General features: G+C 53.1%; 1 protein-coding gene across 5 annotated transcripts; it reads left to right on the top strand.

Moving 5' to 3' along the window:
- Positions 1-138: 138 nt before the first annotated feature.
- NPHP4 (nephrocystin 4) lies at positions 139-20,182 on the top strand. 5 transcript variants are annotated; one of them, XM_015882498.3, is made up of 29 exons: positions 139-179; positions 564-750; positions 1,251-1,388; positions 2,728-2,900; positions 2,974-3,038; positions 3,659-3,814; positions 4,340-4,476; positions 4,883-5,028; positions 5,099-5,213; positions 6,477-6,659; positions 6,738-6,864; positions 8,868-8,914; positions 9,725-9,984; positions 10,076-10,261; positions 10,798-10,985; positions 11,831-11,991; positions 12,570-12,732; positions 13,922-14,026; positions 14,131-14,330; positions 14,401-14,618; positions 14,777-14,966; positions 15,079-15,159; positions 15,276-15,432; positions 15,729-15,814; positions 16,601-16,686; positions 17,016-17,187; positions 18,109-18,288; positions 19,379-19,522; positions 19,607-20,182. In XM_015882498.3, the coding sequence occupies exons 2-29, from the start codon at positions 616-618 to the stop codon at positions 19,745-19,747; spliced, it is 4,140 nt and encodes a 1,379-aa protein (XP_015737984.2). In that variant the 5' UTR covers positions 139-179; positions 564-615; the 3' UTR covers positions 19,748-20,182. The 5 variants fall into 5 exon arrangements, with proteins under 5 accessions (XP_015737984.2, XP_015737983.2, XP_085365343.1 ...); XM_015882497.3 differs by having other exon boundaries at positions 4,880-5,028; XM_085509217.1 differs by lacking the exon at positions 1,251-1,388 and having other exon boundaries at positions 4,880-5,028.
- Positions 20,183-21,543: the final 1,361 nt, after the last annotated feature.

The following is a 21,543-nucleotide window of genomic DNA, read 5'->3' as shown; positions in this document are numbered from 1 at the left end:
GCCCCGGCCTCGCCCCCAGCCCCGCGCCGCCCCCGCCGCCTCCGGCCGTTCCCGCACCGCGTGTGGCCGTTGGGGCGTTGCGGGCTGCGGGCGGTGCGGGGCGGAGCGGGGAATCTCCCCCCCATCCCGCACGGCGGTGGTGCGGTCCGGGAAGATGGCGGAGGGACGCGGAGGGAGCGGTGAGTGCGCGGCGGGGCGACCCGCATCGGTACCGCAGCGCTCCGTGCGGGACACGCCGCTCGTGCGGGTGTCGGAGGAGTCAACGCATAGAGGGGCCCTATGGGTGCGGGTGTGCCGTGCGCTCTGCGGGGCTCTGCACCGCACACACCGAGTGCGGAGCTGCCGGTGGTGCCACGCCGGGTAACAACGGCATCAGCCCCGGATCAATGCTGTCCCCACGTTCAGAGCTTTGGCAGCTCTCACAGCTGGTTCGCAGGGCGCTGCTGCGGGTCCCCACCGTGCAGGAGTTGGGGTCTGGGGTCGGTAATAGGGATGCTGGGCAGAATGAAGGTCGTGCATTTGCGCTGCTCCATGTGCAGCTCCATGTGTGCTTTCTCCCCCAGCTGAGCATCCCCCAGCACATCCCTGCAGGAGGAGGTGACCCCAAAGGGTGACATGGCCGAGTGGGAGCGGCTGTTTGCACAGAGCCGGGCCGTCCCAGCTCATGCCCAGCGCAGACACGGCGAGCCGGAGCACTCGGTGCCTTTCCGGTGCGTCCTGAAGTGCCTCGAGGGCTCCGTTGTCATGCAGGTATGGAGCTGTGAAGCCAGCAGCAGGAAGCAGGTCACACACCAGTGGCTCCACAGGACGGTGCTGGGCTGGTTGGAAATCCCTTCTGCTTGTGGGACTGGGAGGGAGCTGGCATCAAAGGCCATATCAAAGTTCTGTGTGCCCCTGCAGTGTGTTTGCACAGTGCCCAGCACTCATCCCGTGTCTGTGAGCTGCTGGGAGGGCTGAGCAGAGCTCAGATCTCTGCTCCATTTACTTCCTTTTGGGGTCCTAAACCTCCCGGTATCAAAGCAGAGCTGTATCTAAATCCCATGTGCTTCCATCTACACATCCAAGCTACAATTTTAAGTGCTGCCCTTTAGGGTAGGTAAGCATTTTCTGCACTAGGAGGGTGATGTGTTACAAATGTTCATCAGCATCAATGTAGAAGCACGAGTCAGCTGTGCTCAACCCCCCAGGTTCCCTGTGCCCCCAGGTGCAGGTGAGGAGCTGTATTCCTCACACCCCCCTCTCTCTTGCAGCGCTCCCCAGCTGAGCTGCAGCTCCGCCTGTCCCTCTTCGATGTCGCCCACCGCCACTTCTTTGGCCACACGTGGCACAGCAGCACCCGGACCCCCAGCAGCCCCCCAGGGCAGCCCCCTCGTGTGCTCTTCAATGAGGTATGGCCATCGAGGTTGGTTGCCTTCGTGTTGGGGTTTTGGTTCCCTGCTCTGTTAGATCTTAGAGCTGGGTGCATCTCCCATGTTCCCATTGAGGCACGGTTATTAATTATGATGCGTTCTAATGGACAAGTCCTATGAGCTGCAGGCTGGATGATGTGGTGCTGTGCCTCCGTGCCAGCAGCAGAGTGCACTGTTCCTTCAGACACAGATGGGCTGAGCAGCAGCTCTTGTAGGGGTTCTGCTCTTGCACAGCACCAGGCTTTTATCCACCCGGGGTCCCTGCAGAACTTACTGCCCTAAGGCAGAACCTTGCATGGGTCCTTGCATGGTGTGCAGCCAGCTGCATTGCTGCTGCGTACAGCTGTGTGAGGCTGCAGTCCCTGCAGCTTTGATTTCATCTCCTTGGTCAGGGTACTGTCTAATTATAGCCTTTATTTCCACTTCAATCAATGTGTTGCGCCCAGGATGAAGTTTAGCATAGATCAGAGCCACACTTTGTGATTTATTTAAATCTCCGATGGCATCTGAAGGGCCATTGGCATATGCATTTCATCCTGGGGTGTTTGAATCATCACTCAGCCCGTGCTTTATGAATAGGGATGGGGGAAACCATGGCACAGAGTGCTGCCAAGAGAGAGGAACGCAGTGCTGCTCCACGTGCTGTGTGAGCCCATGCATGGAGTGCTGCCCTTGAGATGCAGGACATGGAAATGGAGCTCTGCGTTGTAGTTCAGAGCTCCCAAGTCTGTCACTCACCAGGTCAGCTCTGCTGGAACATTCCTGCTGCACTGATGGAGGGCTTAGAGGAGATGGGAGTGTTACTGCAACTGCTGTTGGCTTTTAGGAGCCAGCTGTAACCTTAACAACAGATGTTCTTTAGCAGCTCCTGTTCCCGTGCCATCAGTCTCTTGCAGCCTGGCCACCCGTCAGCAGGCAGCGGTCATTATTTCAGCATTTTGCAATAAAAGATAATAGAGGAGCGATTTATTTCTCTGGGATGATGTGTTAATGCCTCTCTCTGTTATCCCTTCCTGGCAGCCCGTGATTGCAGCCTACGTTTTCTCTGGGACACTGCATTGTGATAATGAGGCTTTACTGGAAAGGTTGATCCCAGCATAGATCCCATCCCGGGGAGGTGACTGTGCCCTGCCTTCCCTGTCCTGTTGTTTAGAGGCTCCTGCAGCCCATGTGAACCCAGCGTGATATGTTGGCTGGACCCAGCATTACACATCAGCATCCCCTCCTGGTTCCTTTTACAGTGCTAACATAGAGATGTGCCCTATCCTCACTGAGAGCTATCAGCTCTCAGCTGCCCCTCTTTCCCATCTCTCCGCAGGCTGTGTACTTCCATACCTCGCTCAGCTACCCCAGCATCATGGCCGTGGTGGAGGTGGTGGCTGTGACTCCTACCCCAGAAGGGCTCTCACGGGACGTGTCGTGTGGCTTCGGGCTCATCCCACTGTTCGACAGCAGGCGGGAGCCCTCAGACCTGGCTGCCAAGGGCAGAGCGTAGGTACTGCCCCCAGGGCTGCTGCTGGGGCCTTATGCAGGAATCCACTGAGTGCTTCACCTTTGGTTTCAGGCTCAAGCTGTACCACGGGACACCACGTGCCTTACTGCACCCGCTCCTCCAGGACCCTCTAGAAAGTAAGCAGCAGCATGCAGTGCTTATCACTCCTTTCTTTGCATCCAAATGTGTGTTGGGTTTGCCTGATGGAGGCAGCAGATGTGGGCTCTATGCCCTTGCAGCACAGGACAGACCATGTCCTTGGGCTGTGTGTGGCTGCACCGGAGATGAGAATGCGAGCCTGGGATCTGATGCAGAAAATAGCTGTTTGTTTGAATATATGGTTATTACCTTGGCTCATTTTGAGAAGCAATATCCTCACTGCACTGCGGAGAAAAGGAGGAAATTCTGTGCTGTTTTGGTACATTTCAAGGCAAATGTGTTAGAAACGCTTTTCTAAGCAATGTAGTGGAAAGAAAATGTCAGGGTTATGGGTTTCCATTCCGAAGAGACGTGTTGGGGTTGGAAGCTGATAGCTGTGCTGTCCCAGCTGAGCGAGGCTCCCAGTCAAAGTCACCTTGTGTGAGATGCTGCTGGCACAGCGTGGAGGTCCATGTGCGTTGCTGGGGCTGAGATGCTCTGGGGACTGATTTTGTGCTTGCCCTGCACTGATGAGTCTGAAGGATGCGGGCAGAATGGCAGCTCTGTAGCATTGTCTCCCCACAGCTTTTGTCATTCCGTCGTGTTTTCTTTTGTCTAGAGAATAAATACATGACTGTAATGGAGAGCAGCCATCTGCAGTACAGCCTGAAGCCCCACCTGCCTCTGGAAAAGGTATTTCACCTCCTTCCTGAGAACCTCCTGGTATCTGGCCTGCAGAAGATACCCGGGCTGCTGCCTGCACAAGGGGACACAGGTGAGGGCCCTTCATGTCCCACTGCCACCACTGGAACCGCTCCCTTCTCCATTAATTGCTTTGCTCCTGGGAAATGGTGAGGGCTAAAGAATGGTTGGTTTGATTGGAGTCATTCAGAGGAGTCTTAAGAGAAGGCTGCACAGCTTGGCTCAGCTTGTCCTTGGTGGTGGTGGTGCTCTGGGCAGCCAAGAGCTGGCAGGGCTGAGGAATGAGCTGCTCCTGCACGCAGCCCTCTGAAGCATTGCCTTAAGGATGCCAGCCTTGTTCCTGTTGATCTGACAGAGAAATGATGTGATCTGGAAATGCATAGAACAGAACGACGCTGTCATCCGTTTGGCAGTGGTAAATTCTTCTGCTGAGGGCAGGCAGCAGCGCAGCGCAGTGGTCCCATCTTGTGGCTGTCAGGAGAAATCCTCTGAAATCCTGCCTGGCTTATGCTGGAGATGCTTTTCTGTTCCATTTCATGCCCATAAGCTGGGGCTGCTGGCTGTCCCAGTGTGGCCCTGTTGCTGTGTGTCACTGCAGGTGATGCCTTCCTGAAGCCACGGCTCATGGGGACGACCCCCTGCTACCTGGACCAGCTCTGCATCCGCCTGCACCCTTCTCTGAAGGAGTTTGAGGAAGAGCTGCTGGAGCAGCTGAGCAGCGACCGCTTGCTGAAGGTGATGCCTGTGTAATTAAATGGGGAGAGATGAGCCGTGTGCCGGTGCTTGTCCTCAGGTGGAGTGGGAGCGTTCAGATGAATGGCTCTGCAGCCCCGGTTCTGCTTAGTGCCTGCTTTTCCTGCTGCAAAAGCCTTTTGCTTTGTTTCATAGACAGGTGGGGATGAGCACACAGGTGCTTTATGTTGGATACCTTGGGCATCCAGACCCTGATCAGCAGAATTTGGGTTTTCAGCTGCTCTAAAAAAGACAAAGATGTAGGGCTTCCCTTGGCACTGTGCAGGTGGCCCTTCCACCTCCTGGGTGTGCACTGAGTGCTCAGCCCTGAGCTGTGCTGCATGGGATGCGGGCAGCTGTGTCCCTGCTGTGGGCTCAGTGCCTGTCCCCTCATCTCTGGCTGTAGCAGGATGTTGGCAGCACGCTGTGCGTGCAGGAGCGGCGGCTGCATGTTGGTGTGCACAATGGGCTGCGCTTTGTCCAGCCCCCGCAGGTGGCCATGCTGCAGCCAGCATCTGAAGTGGCCAAGGGACAAAGCACCAGCCCCACGGACAGGTAAGGGATGCACAAACTGTGCCCTGCTGCCTGCAGGGTGCAGCCCTTCCTCCTCCTCCTTTCCTTGCAGCGCTGCAAAGCAGGCACTGCTGCTGCGGAGCCGCCTGCAGCTGAGTGAGATGGTTGCCCACCCGGCCTTCGGGGTCTGCTTCCAGCTGGAGTATGTCATCTGTGCTATGGCCAAGGTGGGGCCAGGGCTTTGGGGGGGGGTGGTGGTGGGAGAAATTCAGCACTTTCAGCATGTTCAGCCCTTCCTGTGCTTTCTGTACCCTGGTTTCTGCAGTGCTTTACAGGGCTGCTGTGCCCCTGGGACCTCTGAGAGCAGAGGAGTGTGGTAGTTGTGGGCAGGAGGAGGGCTGCTCCGTGGGGGCACAGCATCTCCGGGGCTCCAGCAGTGCTCCCTTTGCTGCTGATGGAGGGATCCCTCCTGGGCTGCCTCCTCGTGCTGGAGGAGCTGAGGCCAATATCTCACATCAGAATGTCGGAGTGCTTTCTGCAGCACCGGGTGAAATGTGACACAAATGGGCTTATTAAGTCATTTTAATTATATGGTGTTAAATTCTCTCCTCTGCGTGTATGTAGATGGAGGAACACAGCCTGCAGCAGTCCTGGCGTGTTCTGGAGAACCCATTTGGAGAAATTCAGCTTTATTTTTTAATTCAAAAAGCTCTTTTCTTTAGAATTCAGCCTAAGAGAGATTAACCCCTCCTGTTCCTTTTGGGTTTGCTCATTGCTGAGGTCTTTCTGGCAGCTGAAATCTGATGCTTTCTGGGCCTTGAAACTATGAGACCTGACTGCTTGTGGAGCTCCCACAATGATGGGGATGCATACAGGGTGCTGGTCCCCCAGCATCACCTCTGGGTGCTGCTCCTGTGTCTGGATTGATTGGGATAGACTCCTTACGAGTCCCCATTTGTCCTGCTGAGGTGGCAGTGTGGGGGTCATTGGTAACACAGTGAGTGCAGAGCCTAATCCCAGAGCTGATTGCTGAGCTGGTCAGTGCTGTAATTAGCAGCCGGCAGGAGCTGGGCACTGATTGCCAAGGCTGGCAGCGAGCTGTGTGTTTGCCTCAGGTCTGCACCCCTTGGCTTAAGGAGAGGCTGCTGAGGCACTGGGGTAAGCAGAACCCTCCAGACTCTGCTCTGTGTGGGTTTCCCATCGCTGGGGAGAGATATAACACAAAAATAGACAGCTGAGTGCAGAGGGAGGGCTGCAGCTCCTCAGCTGCAGGTTGCATTGCTGCTTGGTGCAGCCGAGCTCTCATTGCCCAGTTGCTCTGTTGGGGGGGATTCCTGGTTGATGTCTGCTGCTGGTGGGGCTGCTGGGCTCAAACATTGGAGGCAGAGATGGGCAGGGAAGGGCTGTGCTGCAGAGTGGTGTTGTTGCTGCAATTATCCTGAGCATGGTTGCATGGAAGGGAGGCATTTGTGCTGTGTGCTCTCCTGCAGGCTGCAGCTGGCAGTGCGTTGGGCCCAGCAGCTGCCATGCACACGGTGCGCTGGGCGCTTTGGAGCCCCTTCCTGGGTGCCACCTCATCCCCAGTGCTGCTGCCCCTACGTGGTGGTGCCCATCCCAGCCCCGGCCAGACCATGGTGTACAGAAACCCTGCAGACAGCGAGAGCTCCCAGGAGGTAAGGGCTGCTCTGTTCCCATCAGCACGTGGATGTGTGTGGCTTTTCTCTAACAGCCCTCCAACTTGAACATGGCAGGTGAAGCGCATCGCGTCGGGTTCTGTCCAATTCCACGTTTCCAGCGATGCAGAACGTCGTGTAACTCCTGCAGACATCTCGAGTAAAGCTGGGAAGGAGCTGGAGGAGCCTCCTACGCCGTCACTGAGTGAGTGCTTTCTGTGTTGGTGGCATTTAAAATACAGAACGTGGCAGTGCTATCCAATGCTTTATGAATTACTGTAGGGAGGGGACTTGAGGTTGGTGTGATTTCAACCCTTCTACCTGTTACCTTGTCACATCCACCCGTGCTATGGGAGCAGAGCCACGTGCAGGAATTGCACTCGTTGCCCTTTGTGCTCCTGCTGGGTCACTCTGACAGTGTTTGGGTCTTAGTGCTGAACAAAGCAGCTCTTGGAAGGGCCCTGTGGCCCCACCAGCAATGTGCTGCTCCCTGCCAGCACCGCTGCTTATCTCTGTGATCGTAATCCTTCCAGATGGCCGAGGATGGGAGAGGTGTCACTTATAGGCTGTGAGTAATAAATAATCTCGTTGAGCTGGAGTTCCTGGAGCGTGACAGCAATGCGTGTTTAATCAGCGCCCTCCTCTTACGAGGGGGGGAGAACCAAGGCTGCTTGTGTGTATGTGCGACTGCATATATATCTTATACATATCTATAGCACAGGGGGCAGATGGTGGGGATCTCAGCACTGATCTTGTGTGCTTTGGAGATGGAAAGGGCTTCTTTGCCTTGGGTTTGAGCAGTGACAATCTGCTCCCGTTTGTGCAGCTTTGTTGGTCGGTTCCCCCCTGCTCTGATCAGTGGGAGCCAACCTGGAGGTCTGCTTTGCTCCGTGCTTTGCACTGGGATCCAAATCAGGCTGCACACCTTGTTTGGGGCAATTTAGTGGTTCTGCTATGGGAGGAGCTGCTCCTCTCCCACTGCTCCCTTGTTTTTAGTCCTTTCCCATCTGTGGATGTGCACGTGGGGTTGCTCCCGATGTTGCTGCCTGTTTAAACATCAACGTGCGAGTTGATTACCTGATTAATGGGGTGTTGGTACCACGAGGTGGCAGTGGCACCGCGGCTTTGCTGCTTGATGGGAGCCCATGGCACATCCAGCTCCGGGCTCGCTGCTCTCCAGGGCTGAGTTTGTTGGTTCAATGGACATCACAGGGGAAATCGTTGAGGGTGAGACGGTGCTGGAGTTGTTGGGGTTTGCTGGGTGAGGCTGCCAGCAGCATTGCTGTTGGGCGTTTTGTTCCTGGTGTTGCTTGAAGGATCTGTGTGCATTCCAGCTGGTGTCAGTGCAAAGAGCAGTGGATGTGAATGCAGACTGATGGTGACCCTCTGCTCCCAGGTGCAGGGCTTGGGGGTGTGGGGCACCCCGACCTCCCTCCCTTCCCCCAGGGATGGATGTGGGGGCTCAGCTGTGCATGGAGCTGATCCTGGGGTCTGGCAGATGGGCAGGGAACCCTTCTGCACTAACAGCTCCATGTACCTCTGTGCACCGTTGCTTTAGCGACAGCCAAAGCCATTGTAATGGAAAGAAAACAATATTTTAGACATAAAGAAAGGGGGGTGATTTCCAGTGAGCAATAATGAGAACAAAACAGCAGAGATTAGACGTGGTTGAAAAAGCAACCTGAAGTTGCCAGAAAACATCTGTGTTCCTGCTCTGCTCTAAAGGCTTTGCTGCCTACTGGAACAGCGAGTTCATCCGTGCCAGTGAGCAGACCAGCCAAATATAAACACTGCATAAAACTCGCAGCGTTTGGGGGCATGAATGTACAAACAGATGAAAGGAGTGACAAGAAATAATGGAGGAGCTATGAAAACCTTAAGTATCCTAAAAACTTTCACGTCTCATTAAGCAATCCACTTAGCCAGTGCCACATGGCTTTAAGGGAAACCGCAGCACTGTCTGAAGATGGAGGAGCTGTGTTTTTACAACAGGAAAATCTTGCTGGCAGATTCAGATTCCCAGCAAAATAACCACTCAGTGCAGAGATGTGCTACGTGTTCCCCTGCAGGTAGCGGTGTGAATGGGGGAAATAAGCCAGGCAGGTTGCTGGGAGGTGGTGGGCTGCCTCGCAGGGCTGTGCCCATCCCTGGGCAGTGGGGCTGTGTTGGGTGCTGGCTTTGCTGAGCTTCTTCTGTGCTTCTCTGCAGGTTTGCGCTCCCAACTGCACCCGGCGACCTCCACACAGGGACCAGGGGTGAGTGCTGTACATACAGTGCTATCGCTGTGCTCTCATTATTACCTCAGGGCCTTATATTTTGGGAGGTTTTCTTCCCCTGGCTGCGTGCCTTCCCCACGTGGTTGTGTTGCTGAGCCCCACGGGCAGCAGGCAGCGATGTTCCCACATCACGAGGTTCAGTTTGGTTGCTGACAGAGTTGCCTGAAGTCCCATTGATTGCTGGTTTTCAGGGCTGCTGTGGCTGTGCAACACTTGGCATGTGCAGCTAAAATCCGAGTTAGCAGAGGGAGGAAAGCGAGTTCTATGTATAATTTGCTGGACAAAATCCTCCGAGCTGTTTTCACACCCCAAGTGTATTTTTAAGGACTGTTCTGGGTTTTGACAAGCCAGATTTGCTGGGCACTGCTGTCCCATGGTGTGTGCCAATGGCAGTGTGCTTTGTGGAGAGCTATCAGGATTTAAGACAAGCTGCAGATACTCACATCTTGTTGTGGGGATCAATGCACACAAATATTTGTGATGAAATGAAGTGCTTCATAGGACTGCATGAAGCCGTTTGATCTTTCTGCTGCCTTTTCCTATTCCTCTCTTTGCAAGAGAAAGTACAGCGTGGCTGCTAAAGCAAGAAGCAGAGGTGTGAACCTGCAGGCAGCCAAGCTGTGCTGTTCCTCAGCGGAGCAGGGATGCTGCTGTGCCAAATCTCAGAGCAAACAGCATCTGAGTGGCACAGACTGCTGGCAGAACCTGGCCAGGGCTGTGTGGGTTGTGGCGTGGTGTTGCTTTCCCTGTACATCATTGCTCTGTTCATCGCAGCCTCTTCCCTTCCAGCTGTCCCTCTCCCAGCTGTTGGCCTCCCCGCAGGGCAGGGATGGGCGCGTGGTGCCACGTAGCCGCAGTGCCCCAGCGCCCCGGTCCCGCAGCACACAGAAGGATGGCCACACCGAGCACACTGCTGCCATCACACACCTGGAGGCTGACCTGGGCTCGGGCTCCCCACACGTGGATGCCTCCAGTGGTGGGCACCTGTGGGTCCTGCCCTTTGCACCATTGCAGCCACCCATCACGGCTGTGGGGCTGCCTGCTGGGAGGTGAGGGCTGTAGGGCTGAGATTTTGGGGGGTTGCCATGGGTTGGTGCTGCTGTTACCACTCACTCAACGTCATTTCTTTGCCATTTCCAGCACTGCACTCAGCCGTGCCATGTTGATGCTCCTGCACAGCACCGGCTTCCCAGAGATCCTGGATGGCAACAAGAAGCCCGTGCGGGTCACAGAGCCACTGGAACCTGCGTGTTACAGTCCTCAGCTGGAGGAAGTGGATGCTCTGCAGAGCAATGAAATAATCCTGCAGTTCCTTGCATTGAGCAGGTGAGGTCTGCAGGGCTTCGAGGTGCCTTTTGGGGGAGAAGCCTTTGCTCATGAGCTGCTTCTCCCAGTGCCTGCTACAAAAGTAAAGCCACGAAGAGCTCCAAAATGATATCATTGCTCTCTCAAGGCACTCTTATGATGCATTCCAGTTTCTTTGTGGTATATCTTGGCCATGCATTGGTATCAAACTAGTTAGTGCAGGGTTCCTACTTAAAGCAAGTTATGGAGGGGAGCTGAGTTTTTGGGAAGCCATCCATGAGGGCTGTTTTCTCTCTCTGAGGCACTGCTCACAGCTCTTCCATAGATGGTGAGGGTAAAATGCTACTTCTGCTTGGCTCTTCCGTCACAGCATATGGCAGAAGGCAGCTGGAATTGGGAGGCTTTTGGAAAGCAAAGGCAAACCATATGCCCGCTGTCTTCAGAGAAGTCCAAATACTTTCCATGCTACTGATCTTCTCTTGTTCTTCTGCTTCTTGTTGGGTGAGGAGCTTATTATCCAAACAAGGCTGACCAAAGCCACTCTCCTCTTTCTCCAGGGCTCCTCAGGAGGTGATGGAGGGGACATGGCCCAGGACAGTGTTCATTACCTTCCAGTTCTACCGCTTCCCACCGGTCACCACCCCGCGGCTGCAGCTGGTCGATGTGGATGGCGAGAGGGCAGCTGGGTCTGCTGCACCAGCACAAGTGCTGCTTCAGCTGAACAAGGATGGGACCCCGAGCACTGGTGGGCTCTGGTCCTGGTGTGGTGGTTAACATCCTCACATGGCCCATCCTCTTTGGGATGGAGCAGGAGGGCTGGGAGAGAAGCAAGGCCACCCTGTGTAGGTGGGAGGTTGGTTGTGCAGTTGAGGGTTGAGGTCTCAATGGTGTTGCATATAGTTCATCAAGTCGACTTGTTCTTTTTTTAGTGTATGGGCCGTACTGTTGTGTTACTGTATAAGGAAAAGCCACCTGGGAGGTTTAAACAACACTTAATGGCTCAATTGGCATTTTTGTCAATCAGATTTAGGCATGCCTCCAGGCCAAGGGAATGGACTGCTATCTGCTTTCATTGCAAACCTCCATTAGTTTATGTGGCACATAATTAAAAGTGTTCAGAACGTCAAACCGTGAAGTCAGACATCAATAAGCATCAGTGACATGATCCAGACACCAGGACTGCTGACTGCAGCCGGGGCTGAGCGCGTTTAAAAAGGGAGTCAAGGCATTAAAGCCAAGTGCCTGCAGTAATCTCATCTGATTCTCTGAGCAAAATGCTTCGTCTTTCTCTTTGTGTCTTATTAAATTCCTGTCCCGGGAGATGCTTTCAGTAAAGCTCCTTCCTCACCTGGAGTTATTGATGGCAATGAGGGGTCCCAAGTGGGGGTCCTACCCAGTGTGATTGATGGGGTTAAGCTGCACTGCACAGAATAGGAGGGTGCTGGGGGTGGGCCCAGGTGCTGTCACACTATTCTGGCTCAGCAGCAGCCCTACATCTGGCTTTCCATGCTCCCTGTGACAGCATGCTTGTGTGCAGGCAGGGCCCAGGGGATGCAATACAAGTCTTTATTGCTGTGCTGTTTCTTGCAGGAGCCCCAGGGCTGCAGCTGAGGTTTGTGGTGGACTCCACCTTCCTGAGGCCTGGGGAGCAGCGTGTCTTCATGCACTACCTGGCTGAGCACAGCCTGCAGATGGACGTCTGGGATGGGGACTCACTGCTGCTGGTCGGCTCTGCTGCTGTTAAGCTGAAGGTAAGGAGCCCTTCTCCCTCAGCCTTAATGACTGCTAATGATGAGGGAGAACTGCTTAGCATGCAAGGGTTTCAAGACGGGTCTGACTCTTCCTTCTGTCCTGTGCCGAGATGCTGTTAGATTACCCTTGAGTCTTCAGTAATCAAGTTTTTATCAGCCACTTTGTTTAACGGAGACTGATGTCAATCTGACAAGCCTGTAATCACAGGATTTGTCATCTTATCCTTGAAAGCGACGGCGGAGCATTAACTTTCTTCCCTGGAACTTCTGTGCCACACTGAGGCTTACTGGATAGAAAAATTAAAGCAGGCCTAGGAAATGCAGAGACATCTTTATCCAGATCTCTTAATCTCTTGGATCTGAGTTGCCCCAGTAACTAGTTACCCGAATGCCTGGCTGTTATCTTCCTGGGGAGAAGCTGCAATGAAAGAGCTGCGTCTGGGGCAGCCTGGGAAAGAAATGCATCTGCTGAGAGTGGGAGATGTGTGTGTGTGATGGGGCTGTGTGCTGTGGCTGAAGGCACAGCAGCCTCTGTCCTGCTGGAGGTGGGTGCTGCCCTATCCCTGCTTCCTCTACAGCCCCTGCTGCGCCAGGGCCGGCCGGCTGTCAGGACTCTGCATGAGCTGGAGGTGGGCACCACTGTATATGAGCAGGATGCAGCAGCAGGCAGGGATGTGCTGCGACCCCTGGGTGTCCGTGTGGCCGTGAGGGGCCGCCTGCACCTCTGCCTGGCCAACATTGGTGAGTACCCTCTGGAGCCCTTCATAGTGTTGCAAAATGTTCCAGAAAGCAAAAAGCTTTTCTGAGATACCCAACAGAGGGTGTCAGCCCTGTGACTGGGGGAGGCAGATGCTGAGCTTGGAGGCACGGAGCGCCCTGATGCTCTGCCCACCATCCCCACCTCCTGCAGGGTAGCACTGAGGCTGATGGATGCAGGCAGTGATACACAGGTGGGTAGCAGGGATAGGATGAATGGCAGAGCAGCCTGCATCAGAAAACAGAGCTGCTGAGGGTGTTATTCATCCCGGAGTGCAGCGGGTATTTTGTTATATTTAATTCACCGTCCTATAAATGTGCAGTGACTCCAGGTTTTAAACTCTTATCTTATAATGGAGCTAATCTTTCTTCTGAAGATATCTTAAATTGTCATTTTCCTACTTTGCCTGCAAAAGGATGATAAGCTCCTGGGAGGGGGAATGTGAGATTCACAACCCAGAGAGGAGTTTAACTCCAACCTGGCAAAAGAAAGGGGAAAGGAAAAACACTCCATTCCAGGACAGCGGCGGCCCTTTGGTTGCTCTGGCCTTTCAAAACACTTGTTTATTTTCCTTTTCTTTAAGTAAATTCCAACTACCTTCAGTTGGTGTCTGAGGGCTCTTGGTGCCTTGGGCTCCAGGCATGAAGTGGTGGTGGAGCAGGTTTGTGGTTCTGAAACGTCACCAAGTGAGGATGGAAACCTGAGCTGGTTCCAAAGGTCGACATTAAATCACTTGGACGTCCCCATTGCTTTTCAGTAGGAAACTGCTCTGTCACTTAGAGAAAAGATAGATGGAGTGCAATAGCAATAGGATTCCAGAGGGATCATCGTGAAACGCAGAGAACATTGTAAGCAATGAGATATTTGCTTCCACTTTTTTAAACTGTCTGTAAAGATCTGTGGTGGGAATAACATTTTCCGGTAGATTTTGTGACACTTTAAGAGATCTATGACAATTTAAGGGGAAGGAAACGTTGGGATGTAAGTGCCTGGTAATTCAGAGGAGGTGGATCTGTGCTGGCTGTTGCCTTTCTGTTGGTTATCACCAGCACTGTCTGCTCCATGTCCTGGCTGGCTGTAACCTCCTGCTGTTACTACATGCTGCTGGTCTGCATAGCCCAGCACACCATCCCAGCCCTGAGATGGGGCTGACCCCAGGCTCTGCTCCACCAGGTCACCACTGTGGGGAGACCCCCGTGAGCCCTGGCTGCCCATCACTGCCCCACACCCACATTGTGCCCTCTCTAGGCAGCGGCCATGAGCTGACCCTGCATTCTGGTGAGTCCTTCTGGGGGTGCTCAGCCCCTCACTGCCATCCCCAGACTGGGGGGTGCCATCCTGCCTCGCACAGAGCTGGTGACCTGAGTGCTGTGTCCCTGCAGATGTCAGGGTATCTCGGCCCCGCAGGCTGGCTGAGGTGGATCCTGAGCTGGCTGCCATTCTGTGGAGGCACCAGCTGGAGCAGATCCCTGAACGCTTGTGTGAGTCTCATGAAGCCACAGCCATCCAGCAGCACGAGCCGCAGTGCTTGGCGGTGGAGCAGCAGCAGGATGGTGCTATCTGCAGGATCCCACAATACATGGTGAGGACAGGCCGGGTGCTTGGCACAACCTGTGCTGCCTTTGGGCTTATTGTCCCCTTCATCCCTGCAGGGTTCCATTGAGCAGCACATGAAGTACCTGCAGATCGTCAGTGCCTACCGGGAGCGCGTCAAGCACCGGTATATCACCCAAGTGCTCAGACAGGCCATGACCACCACCTACACTTTGTATGCCACGCTGGGGACGGCTGAGTTCTTTGAGTTTGTCCTGAAGAACCCCTACAACGTCCAGCAAACGGTGACGGTTGAGGTTGACCACCCTGAGCTCAGGTAGTTGCCAACAACCATCTGTTTGTGTGTGTGTGCTCACAGTGCCCGTGGGCTGTTCACCATCTCCTGTCTGGTTTGGAGCTGGACCTTTCCCAGCACACATCTGTGGTGATGGGGTGGTACCTGCTGCCAACCAGCTCCATCTCTCGCTCCTCCAGTGTCATACTGGACCCGAGGGAATGGCGGCACTTCAAGGAGCTGACCCACACAGCCACCCCGCTGGAGGAGGACATGTTCCACCTGCGGGATGACCTCAAGCCTCAGGTCTACCTGCGCCCCGAGGAGACCGTGCACATTCCCTTCCGATACCAGACGTTCTCTGCAGAGCCAGTTGTTGCAGCATTGCTGGTACGCTGGGAGCTGCATCGTGTTTGGGAGCAGAGTGTGGTGGCATTGCCAAGGAAACACTGCTTATGTGTCATGGGGCTTTTTCCAAAACCAAGTGCTCTGTTTCCTGCAGGGACCAGTGGGGCTGAGCAAGGAAGAGGATGCAGGGAGGATGCAGGAGGAGCCAAGGGCTGTGCAGATGAAGACCATCCAGGTGGGGATGCAGAGACACGTGGGGCTGCCTGCCAGCCCCAGGAATGGAGTGCTGACCTCACCATGCTGTTCCCATGTCTGGCACTGAGCTGCTCTGCCCTCCTTCCCCCCATGCAGGTGGCTTTCTCTGTGAGTGAGGGCAAACCCATCGCGCTGCTGCAGGTGAAGGTTGAGCCCCGGCCCCACGTGGTGGATCAGACCTTCCGCTTCTACCACCCCGAGCTGACCTTCCTGAAGAAAGCCATCCGCCTGCCTCCATGGCACACGCTCCCAGGTGATCCTCAGGGCTCTGCCAGGAGGTGGGGGTGGCATCCAGAGAGCGATCCAGGATGCTTTCTCTGCTTCTTGGCATCTTCAAAGCCTGTTCATGATTCTGCTATGGCCTTTGGGCTTCCTTGCTTGCTTTCTATCCATCTGCTTGCACTAATTTTGTACTCTCTTGAACCGGTCTGACCCGGTTGTTCTCCGGTAGCTCAACATAAGGGATTGCAGCTCACAGCTGTGTGATGGTGTAGAATAAAACATGAATAAAACGCTCTGTAATGTTACATGTGCTGTTGTCTCTTCCAGGAGCTCTGGTGGGGATACGGGGTGGTGAGCCTGAGGTCCATGTCCGCTGCAGTGACCCCAACGTGATCTGTGAAACCAAAAACATGGTACCACTTACACTCCTATGTCGCTTTATCTTGTATCCTTCTGCTGTGGTTTCTTGTTTTAATCAACCCGTGGTAGCATCCTGATTTATCGGCCTATAGGGATGAAATACTGGCTGTGATTAAGGCAGAATTGCCTTCGGTTCCAATTGAAACAGGCTGTATTGTTTTGGTATCCGATGCCTCATGTTGTGCCTGTTTTACTGGAGAGTAAATAGTTCAGGGTTGGTTCCAGCCTCATTTCCCTCCTGACCTGGTGCAAATCAATACTGGTGTGTTCTTTACTATGTTCCTCTTTGGATCAAGCCCTGAAAGGTGCTTTGTGTGTCTCCCCAAACACCGCTCCTGTTTTGTGCTTCCCTGTGAGGTCTGCAGGGCTCTCTTTCTGCTGCTTGAGATAGAAGTGGAAATGAATCTGTGTGTGTGTGTGTATAAACAGAGGCAGTGGTGAAGGGTAGTTACTAATTTCCAGTGCATGATCCAATGGTAATTGGATTATGGCTTGTTAGAAAACTTAGGGAAAAATTGCCCAAATTTGATTACAGCTGCAAACCTGGAATGCAAGAAGTCGTTTGTGTTCTCTTTTGTAATTAAAAACACTGGAAGAGCTCAACCAAGCTGTATGATAACTTAATAACGTGGTTTTTAACTAGATCCTGAAAGCATCTGCTGTTGTAAGTGGGTTGGTGTGTTTTTTTTTCCTTGATAGAAAGGAAACCCTGGAGTCCTCATTAGCTGGTTTGATCTCCAGGTTAACCATCCTAACGATGCTCTGATTTCTGTGCGCAGGGTCCTGGGGAACCACAGGACGTCTTCTTAAAAGTAGCTGGAGGACCGAGCCCACAGATCAAAACATTCTTTGTTGCTATTTATACGTAAGTAACAGGAGCCAGAAAGAAGAGAAGGGACCACCCCGAGCACAGGCAGAGCAGGAGGAACATTTCCCATCAGTGTTCTCTTGCTGGTTCCCCAGCTCTGCTTGCTGAGCTGGGCAGGAGGCTTCCCAAAATACCCGTTTGCTTTTCCAATCTCTCTTAAATAATGGTGTGAGTGTAGGAGATGGCCTCTCTGTCTGCAGGCTTAATTCATTCTCTCTGCATGAGTAAGGCTGAAATTCCTTTGGAGACGTTTGCCCAAAGCTTGAGGTGCTCTTGGGGCCGAATGCACCAAGTATGGACTGTGCCATTGCTTTGTTCTGCTGCAGGGATCCCTGGCTGGCCAAACCGCAGCGCATCTGGCAGGTCTACCTGCATTCCCTGCAGCGTTTGGATGTCAGCTGCACTGCAGGGCAGCTCTCCCGCCTGGCCGTCCCGCTGCGCGGCACCCGCACCCTGCGCAGGGTGAAGGCGTTCTGCTCCCATCCCCACGAACTGAAGGTAATGCCATGGGGGTCCCTGCTGGGTCCCCTTGGGGGCTGGGCTGGGCTGGTAGCACTGTGAGCCTTGGAAATGCAATGGGTCCTGTTTGGAGTTAGGGAGAATGTACTGCCTTTGTGATAATTACCTCTTGATTAAAGCTGTCATGTGTAGGATCGTCGGTACAAAACCCCAGAGGGCAAATTATCTGCGTTAATGAGACTATCTGAAGACTATTAATTTCTTTTAGAATTCATTTAGTCATAATTGTAAATGGGAGTAATGAAAGGAACAAAAACTCCCTTCCTGTCCCATAAACAAAGGAAAAAAATCCCAGCTATCAGAGGCTGCAAGAAGGAACGAATCCCATTGAGGATGGGAGCACGGAGGTGTGTGCCATTGAATCCAGGCTTGGGGACTGCCTGCAGCCCATCCCATACCAGCATTGTGCCTCGGCTGTGCTGATGTTGGGTTCTGCTGCAGTGCTCAAAGCGAGCAGTGTGGGTAGGAGAAGATCCCTGCAGCTGTTGGTAAAGTGCTGGTAGGGTCCTCTTGCTGTTGGTATGGGCACTGTCATGCAGCCAGATCTTCTACATTAATATAGATGGGATTAAATATTCCTATCATAGGTGTACGTTCCTTAGTGTAATCAGAGCTCATTTGTATTCTGAGCTGGACTTCATGGAGGTGCAGATTCCCTCCCAGCTGTTCCTGCCATGGGGTGCCTGCCTGCCTTCCAAAAACGATCTGCACGCCGTTTGTCTTCATTTATTCCTCTGCTCCCTCTCAGGGGGGGATGCTGGCGGCAGCTGTGAGCGATGCTGATGCTGTCTCCTCACTGAGGACACCCTCTGTTATGGCTTTTTGTGACTTGTAGCATCGGGAACTGAGGGAGGAGGTTCTGATGGGCCCTGAGCTCTTTCCTCTGCGCTGTGTTTGCAGGTGGACCCAGCAGATGCGTTCTTCCTGCCCTCCAATGGCCTCGTGGATCTGTTTGTGGGTGTGAGGCCGCTCCGGGCTGGCAGCAGATTCTTCTACCTCAACCTGGTGGACGTGGAGTGCCACCAGCTGGTGTCCTCATGGCTGCTCTGCATCACCTGCCGGCAGCCTCTTATTTCCAAGGTACTCACAGGGAGGAGGGTCAGCATGGTGACCCCATTGGGCTGGGGGCTGTGCCATGCTGATAGCCCAGGGCTGGCTGCTGCTTATTGCTTCATCTACACCCACTTTTGGCATGTATTCTCCTCCTCTGTGCATGAGGAGGGATGTGTGCTGGGGGCTGTGCTGCTGTGCTATCGATCGCCAGGCGAGCGCTTGGTCTTCGTGCAGACGCTGCCATTATTCCCAACTGTCACGAACAAGGATCCTAAAGCCAATTTCTAAGAATTACTGACAGATTAGAGATTAACTGTCCTCTTTGAGTTAATCTCCTAAAGCGGTATTGCAGTGTAACTCTGGGTCACTTGTCTTTACCTGCCACAACTGCAGGATGTGTGTGGACTCTACCCGTGCTGCCTGTTCCTATTCCCATTTCTCCACCTCACTTAAACACTGGAGCACGTTTAGCCTTCCAGTGCCTGAATAATCTCACTGAAGCCCACCGTAAAGTATCTTTCAGCCTGTTTTGAAGGCAATTCCACGCTGAGGAATGTCAACTCTGAAGTATACCCAGTTGTGAAATTAAAGTTACAGCATGCTGCTTTCTATTAGCACTGCACTAGGTTAGGGCTTTGCTCAAAGATAGCAAATTAGATCTCCCAGTTAATGTGTTCGTTTTAGAAATGTTTTTCCTGGAACACTCGGAGCTGGATGAGGTTGGAGAGCAGCATTTAAACTGATGTCACTCCACTCCTGATGAGCTCGAGCCCCACTCCCTGTGCTCTGCCATGTTATCTGAATTAGCACCGTGGTTATCCCCATGGAAATAAATTAATTAGTCGGAGCGTTGGTTGGCCAGTCCCCAGCTGCTCCTCTGTCCCTTTGTCACCCGGTCTCATAATTAATTCTGTGGATGTAGTGATGCAAACTGCAGCCTGAGGAGAGATGCTTTTACTCAGAGGTCGTTCCACGTGTAGCTGATGGCAGGAACTGAGTGGTGCACGGAGCAGAAGGGGAGTGGGACAGAGCAGCAAGGTGTGCTGGGCTGCCCCTTGGGTGCACAGCAAAGCAGCCAAGGCTCTGTCTGATCTCAGTGCTGTTCTTTGCCTTGCAGGCCTTTGAGATCACCATCCCTGCGGGCAGTGGGAAGGGCTCCAACAAACGCATCACCTACACCAATCCCTACCCCACACACAGGCTGTACTTTCTGGTCACCAGCCGGCCTGATTTGCTGCAGTTCAAGGAGGACTCCTTTCAGGTACACCCCTACCCCTATAAGAGCTTCAGCAGGCCCTGTGATGCCCCCCAGCCCCTCCCCATGTGCCCGCTGTGCTGTGTGCAGGTTGCTGGTGAGGAGGTGTACACCATCGGGCTGCGCTTTGCTCCAAGTCAGAGCGTGGGTGAGGAGGAGATCCTGATCTACATCAATGACCATGAGGACAAGAACGAGGAGACCTTCTGTGTGAAGGTCATCTACTACTGAGGCCATGGCACGGCTCCTGGTCCTCGTTTGGACAATGCACTGAGCTCCCCAATGAGCACAGCACTGTGCAGGTAAAGGGACTGGGCCTGCTTCTCACCTCACCCCATTGAGCATTGGGGTCCCTCTGGCCCTATAGGAGCCCCATGGTGAGTATGAGACCTGGGCTGCCCTGTGCTCAGAGTGGGGGTGGAGGAATGTTTGCTAACTGTGCCACAACTGCAGAAGGTCTTAATTCTTGTGAAACGTTTTGAACGTTTTATTATAAGGTTTTTTGGTTTTTTTGAGTCTTTGTGTGTTTTTTTTAACTTAAAGTTTACAAGATATTTCTAAACTATTTTATGCCAACATCAAATGTTGCACAAACGAATCGTTGTTTGGAGTTGGTAATGCTTTTGTACTCTTTTTAGATCAATAAAGTTTGCTACCTAGCTCTGACAGCATCATGATCTTCCCTTCTGCGGGCAGAGCCCCATCAGTCCCTCCCTATTGCACCAAACCCTCCTGGGAGGGGGGGGATGCTTGTGGTCCCCCCACCCAATGTGGTGTCAACCCATGTAGGTCCCAGTACTTACGGGCAGATCAGGCCCTGTATCACATCTATGACTGAAGAGCAATGGCCCTCCTGCAATCTGTTTTAATCTTGTTTGCTAAAAAGCTCCCGTTCTCCCTCACTACTTTACTTACACCGCGTTTATTTCTGTTAAGTCACGGTCATTAGTACCCAGAAAACATCAAGCAGCACCTAATTTTCTGATAGCTCCACTTTACTTAATGGATTAGAAGGAAGCGGCCGGCCCTGCTGGATTTTAATTTATCTGCCCCTTCTTACAGTGCTGACTTGTTTGGCCTTGATGTAACTATTGGAAATCCACGGTGAGTTCTATTGAGGAGAAGATTCATTGTGCAGAGGGGGGAAAAAAGGAGATGAGAACAAAACCACTGCCCTCCCACCAGTACCGGCCCCATTCCTCCCTTTGGCCCCATGGGGTGGGTGTGCACGTGGCACACAATTGCTTGTTGTGGGTTATTAGTGTGATGATATTGGTAGCCCTATTGAAGTTGTGTGCTGGGTTACTGTGCTTCCTTAGGACTGATGGGAAATGACAGCTCATATTTGAAGAAATTATTGCTCTCTCCAATGCAGAGAAGAGGTGCCTCTGTTGGGTTATTAAAGTCGATTAGGTGAAAATGTTTCATGATGTTTTTGTATAATAACGCTTCTTAAGGATTATCAATGACTTGCTGCTTTATCCTTGGCTGCTATAGAGGGGAAGGTCCATAGGTCCCCCATTCTAAAGGGGAAATGCAGATCACAACTGCGCTCCCTTTCCCCCCCCCCCCAGAATGCATTCCTTACAGTATGCAAAGTACCGTAAATCATTATAGAGCTTTAACATCCCCTTCTGCTGCCTATTAGTTTGTTCTCACTACATTAGCTTTAATTAAGCTGTACTTTCTTTGAACTTAAAGGGAAGCTCTCAGGCCAGTTAGGAGTGGGTTTAAGGGCACTGGAGGGGCAGTGCTGCTCCTGTGGGCTCTGCACAGCCCTGAGATGGTGATGGCAGGAATGGTTATGCTGCTTTTGTTCATGCTTACTAATGAAGTTGTCCCCCTTAATGACATCACTGCGTGCTTAACGTGCGACTGATTCTTCTCCCGATGTTTCTTGAGGAATGCAAATGAAGCGCTCAGAGCGACTCTTTAACGGAGGTAATTTCATAGGGGTCGAGCGAAGGTTGCGGGATTGACTGGAGGTGAGAGAAGGAACTCTCTGAAGCTCTGCCAGGTGCTTAATC

The sequence above is a fragment of the Coturnix japonica genome, chromosome 9, assembly GCF_054131305.1.
Source record: "Coturnix japonica strain WE chromosome 9, WE-NBRP24, whole genome shotgun sequence".
Classification (NCBI taxonomy): Eukaryota; Metazoa; Chordata; class Aves; order Galliformes; family Phasianidae; genus Coturnix; species Coturnix japonica.
This window is presented reverse-complemented; position numbering and strand designations above follow the sequence as displayed.

Coding starts and splice junctions, on each gene's coding strand:
- NPHP4 (XM_015882497.3), top strand. CDS start 616: ATGGCCGAGTGGGAGCGGCTGTTTGCACAGAGCCGGGCCGTCCCAGCT. Junction 15,160..15,275: donor TGCAGATGAAGACCATCCAG/GTGGGGATGCAG, acceptor CCCCCCATGCAG/GTGGCTTTCTCTGTGAGTGA. Junction 16,687..17,015: donor TTCTTTGTTGCTATTTATAC/GTAAGTAACAGG, acceptor GTTCTGCTGCAG/GGATCCCTGGCTGGCCAAAC.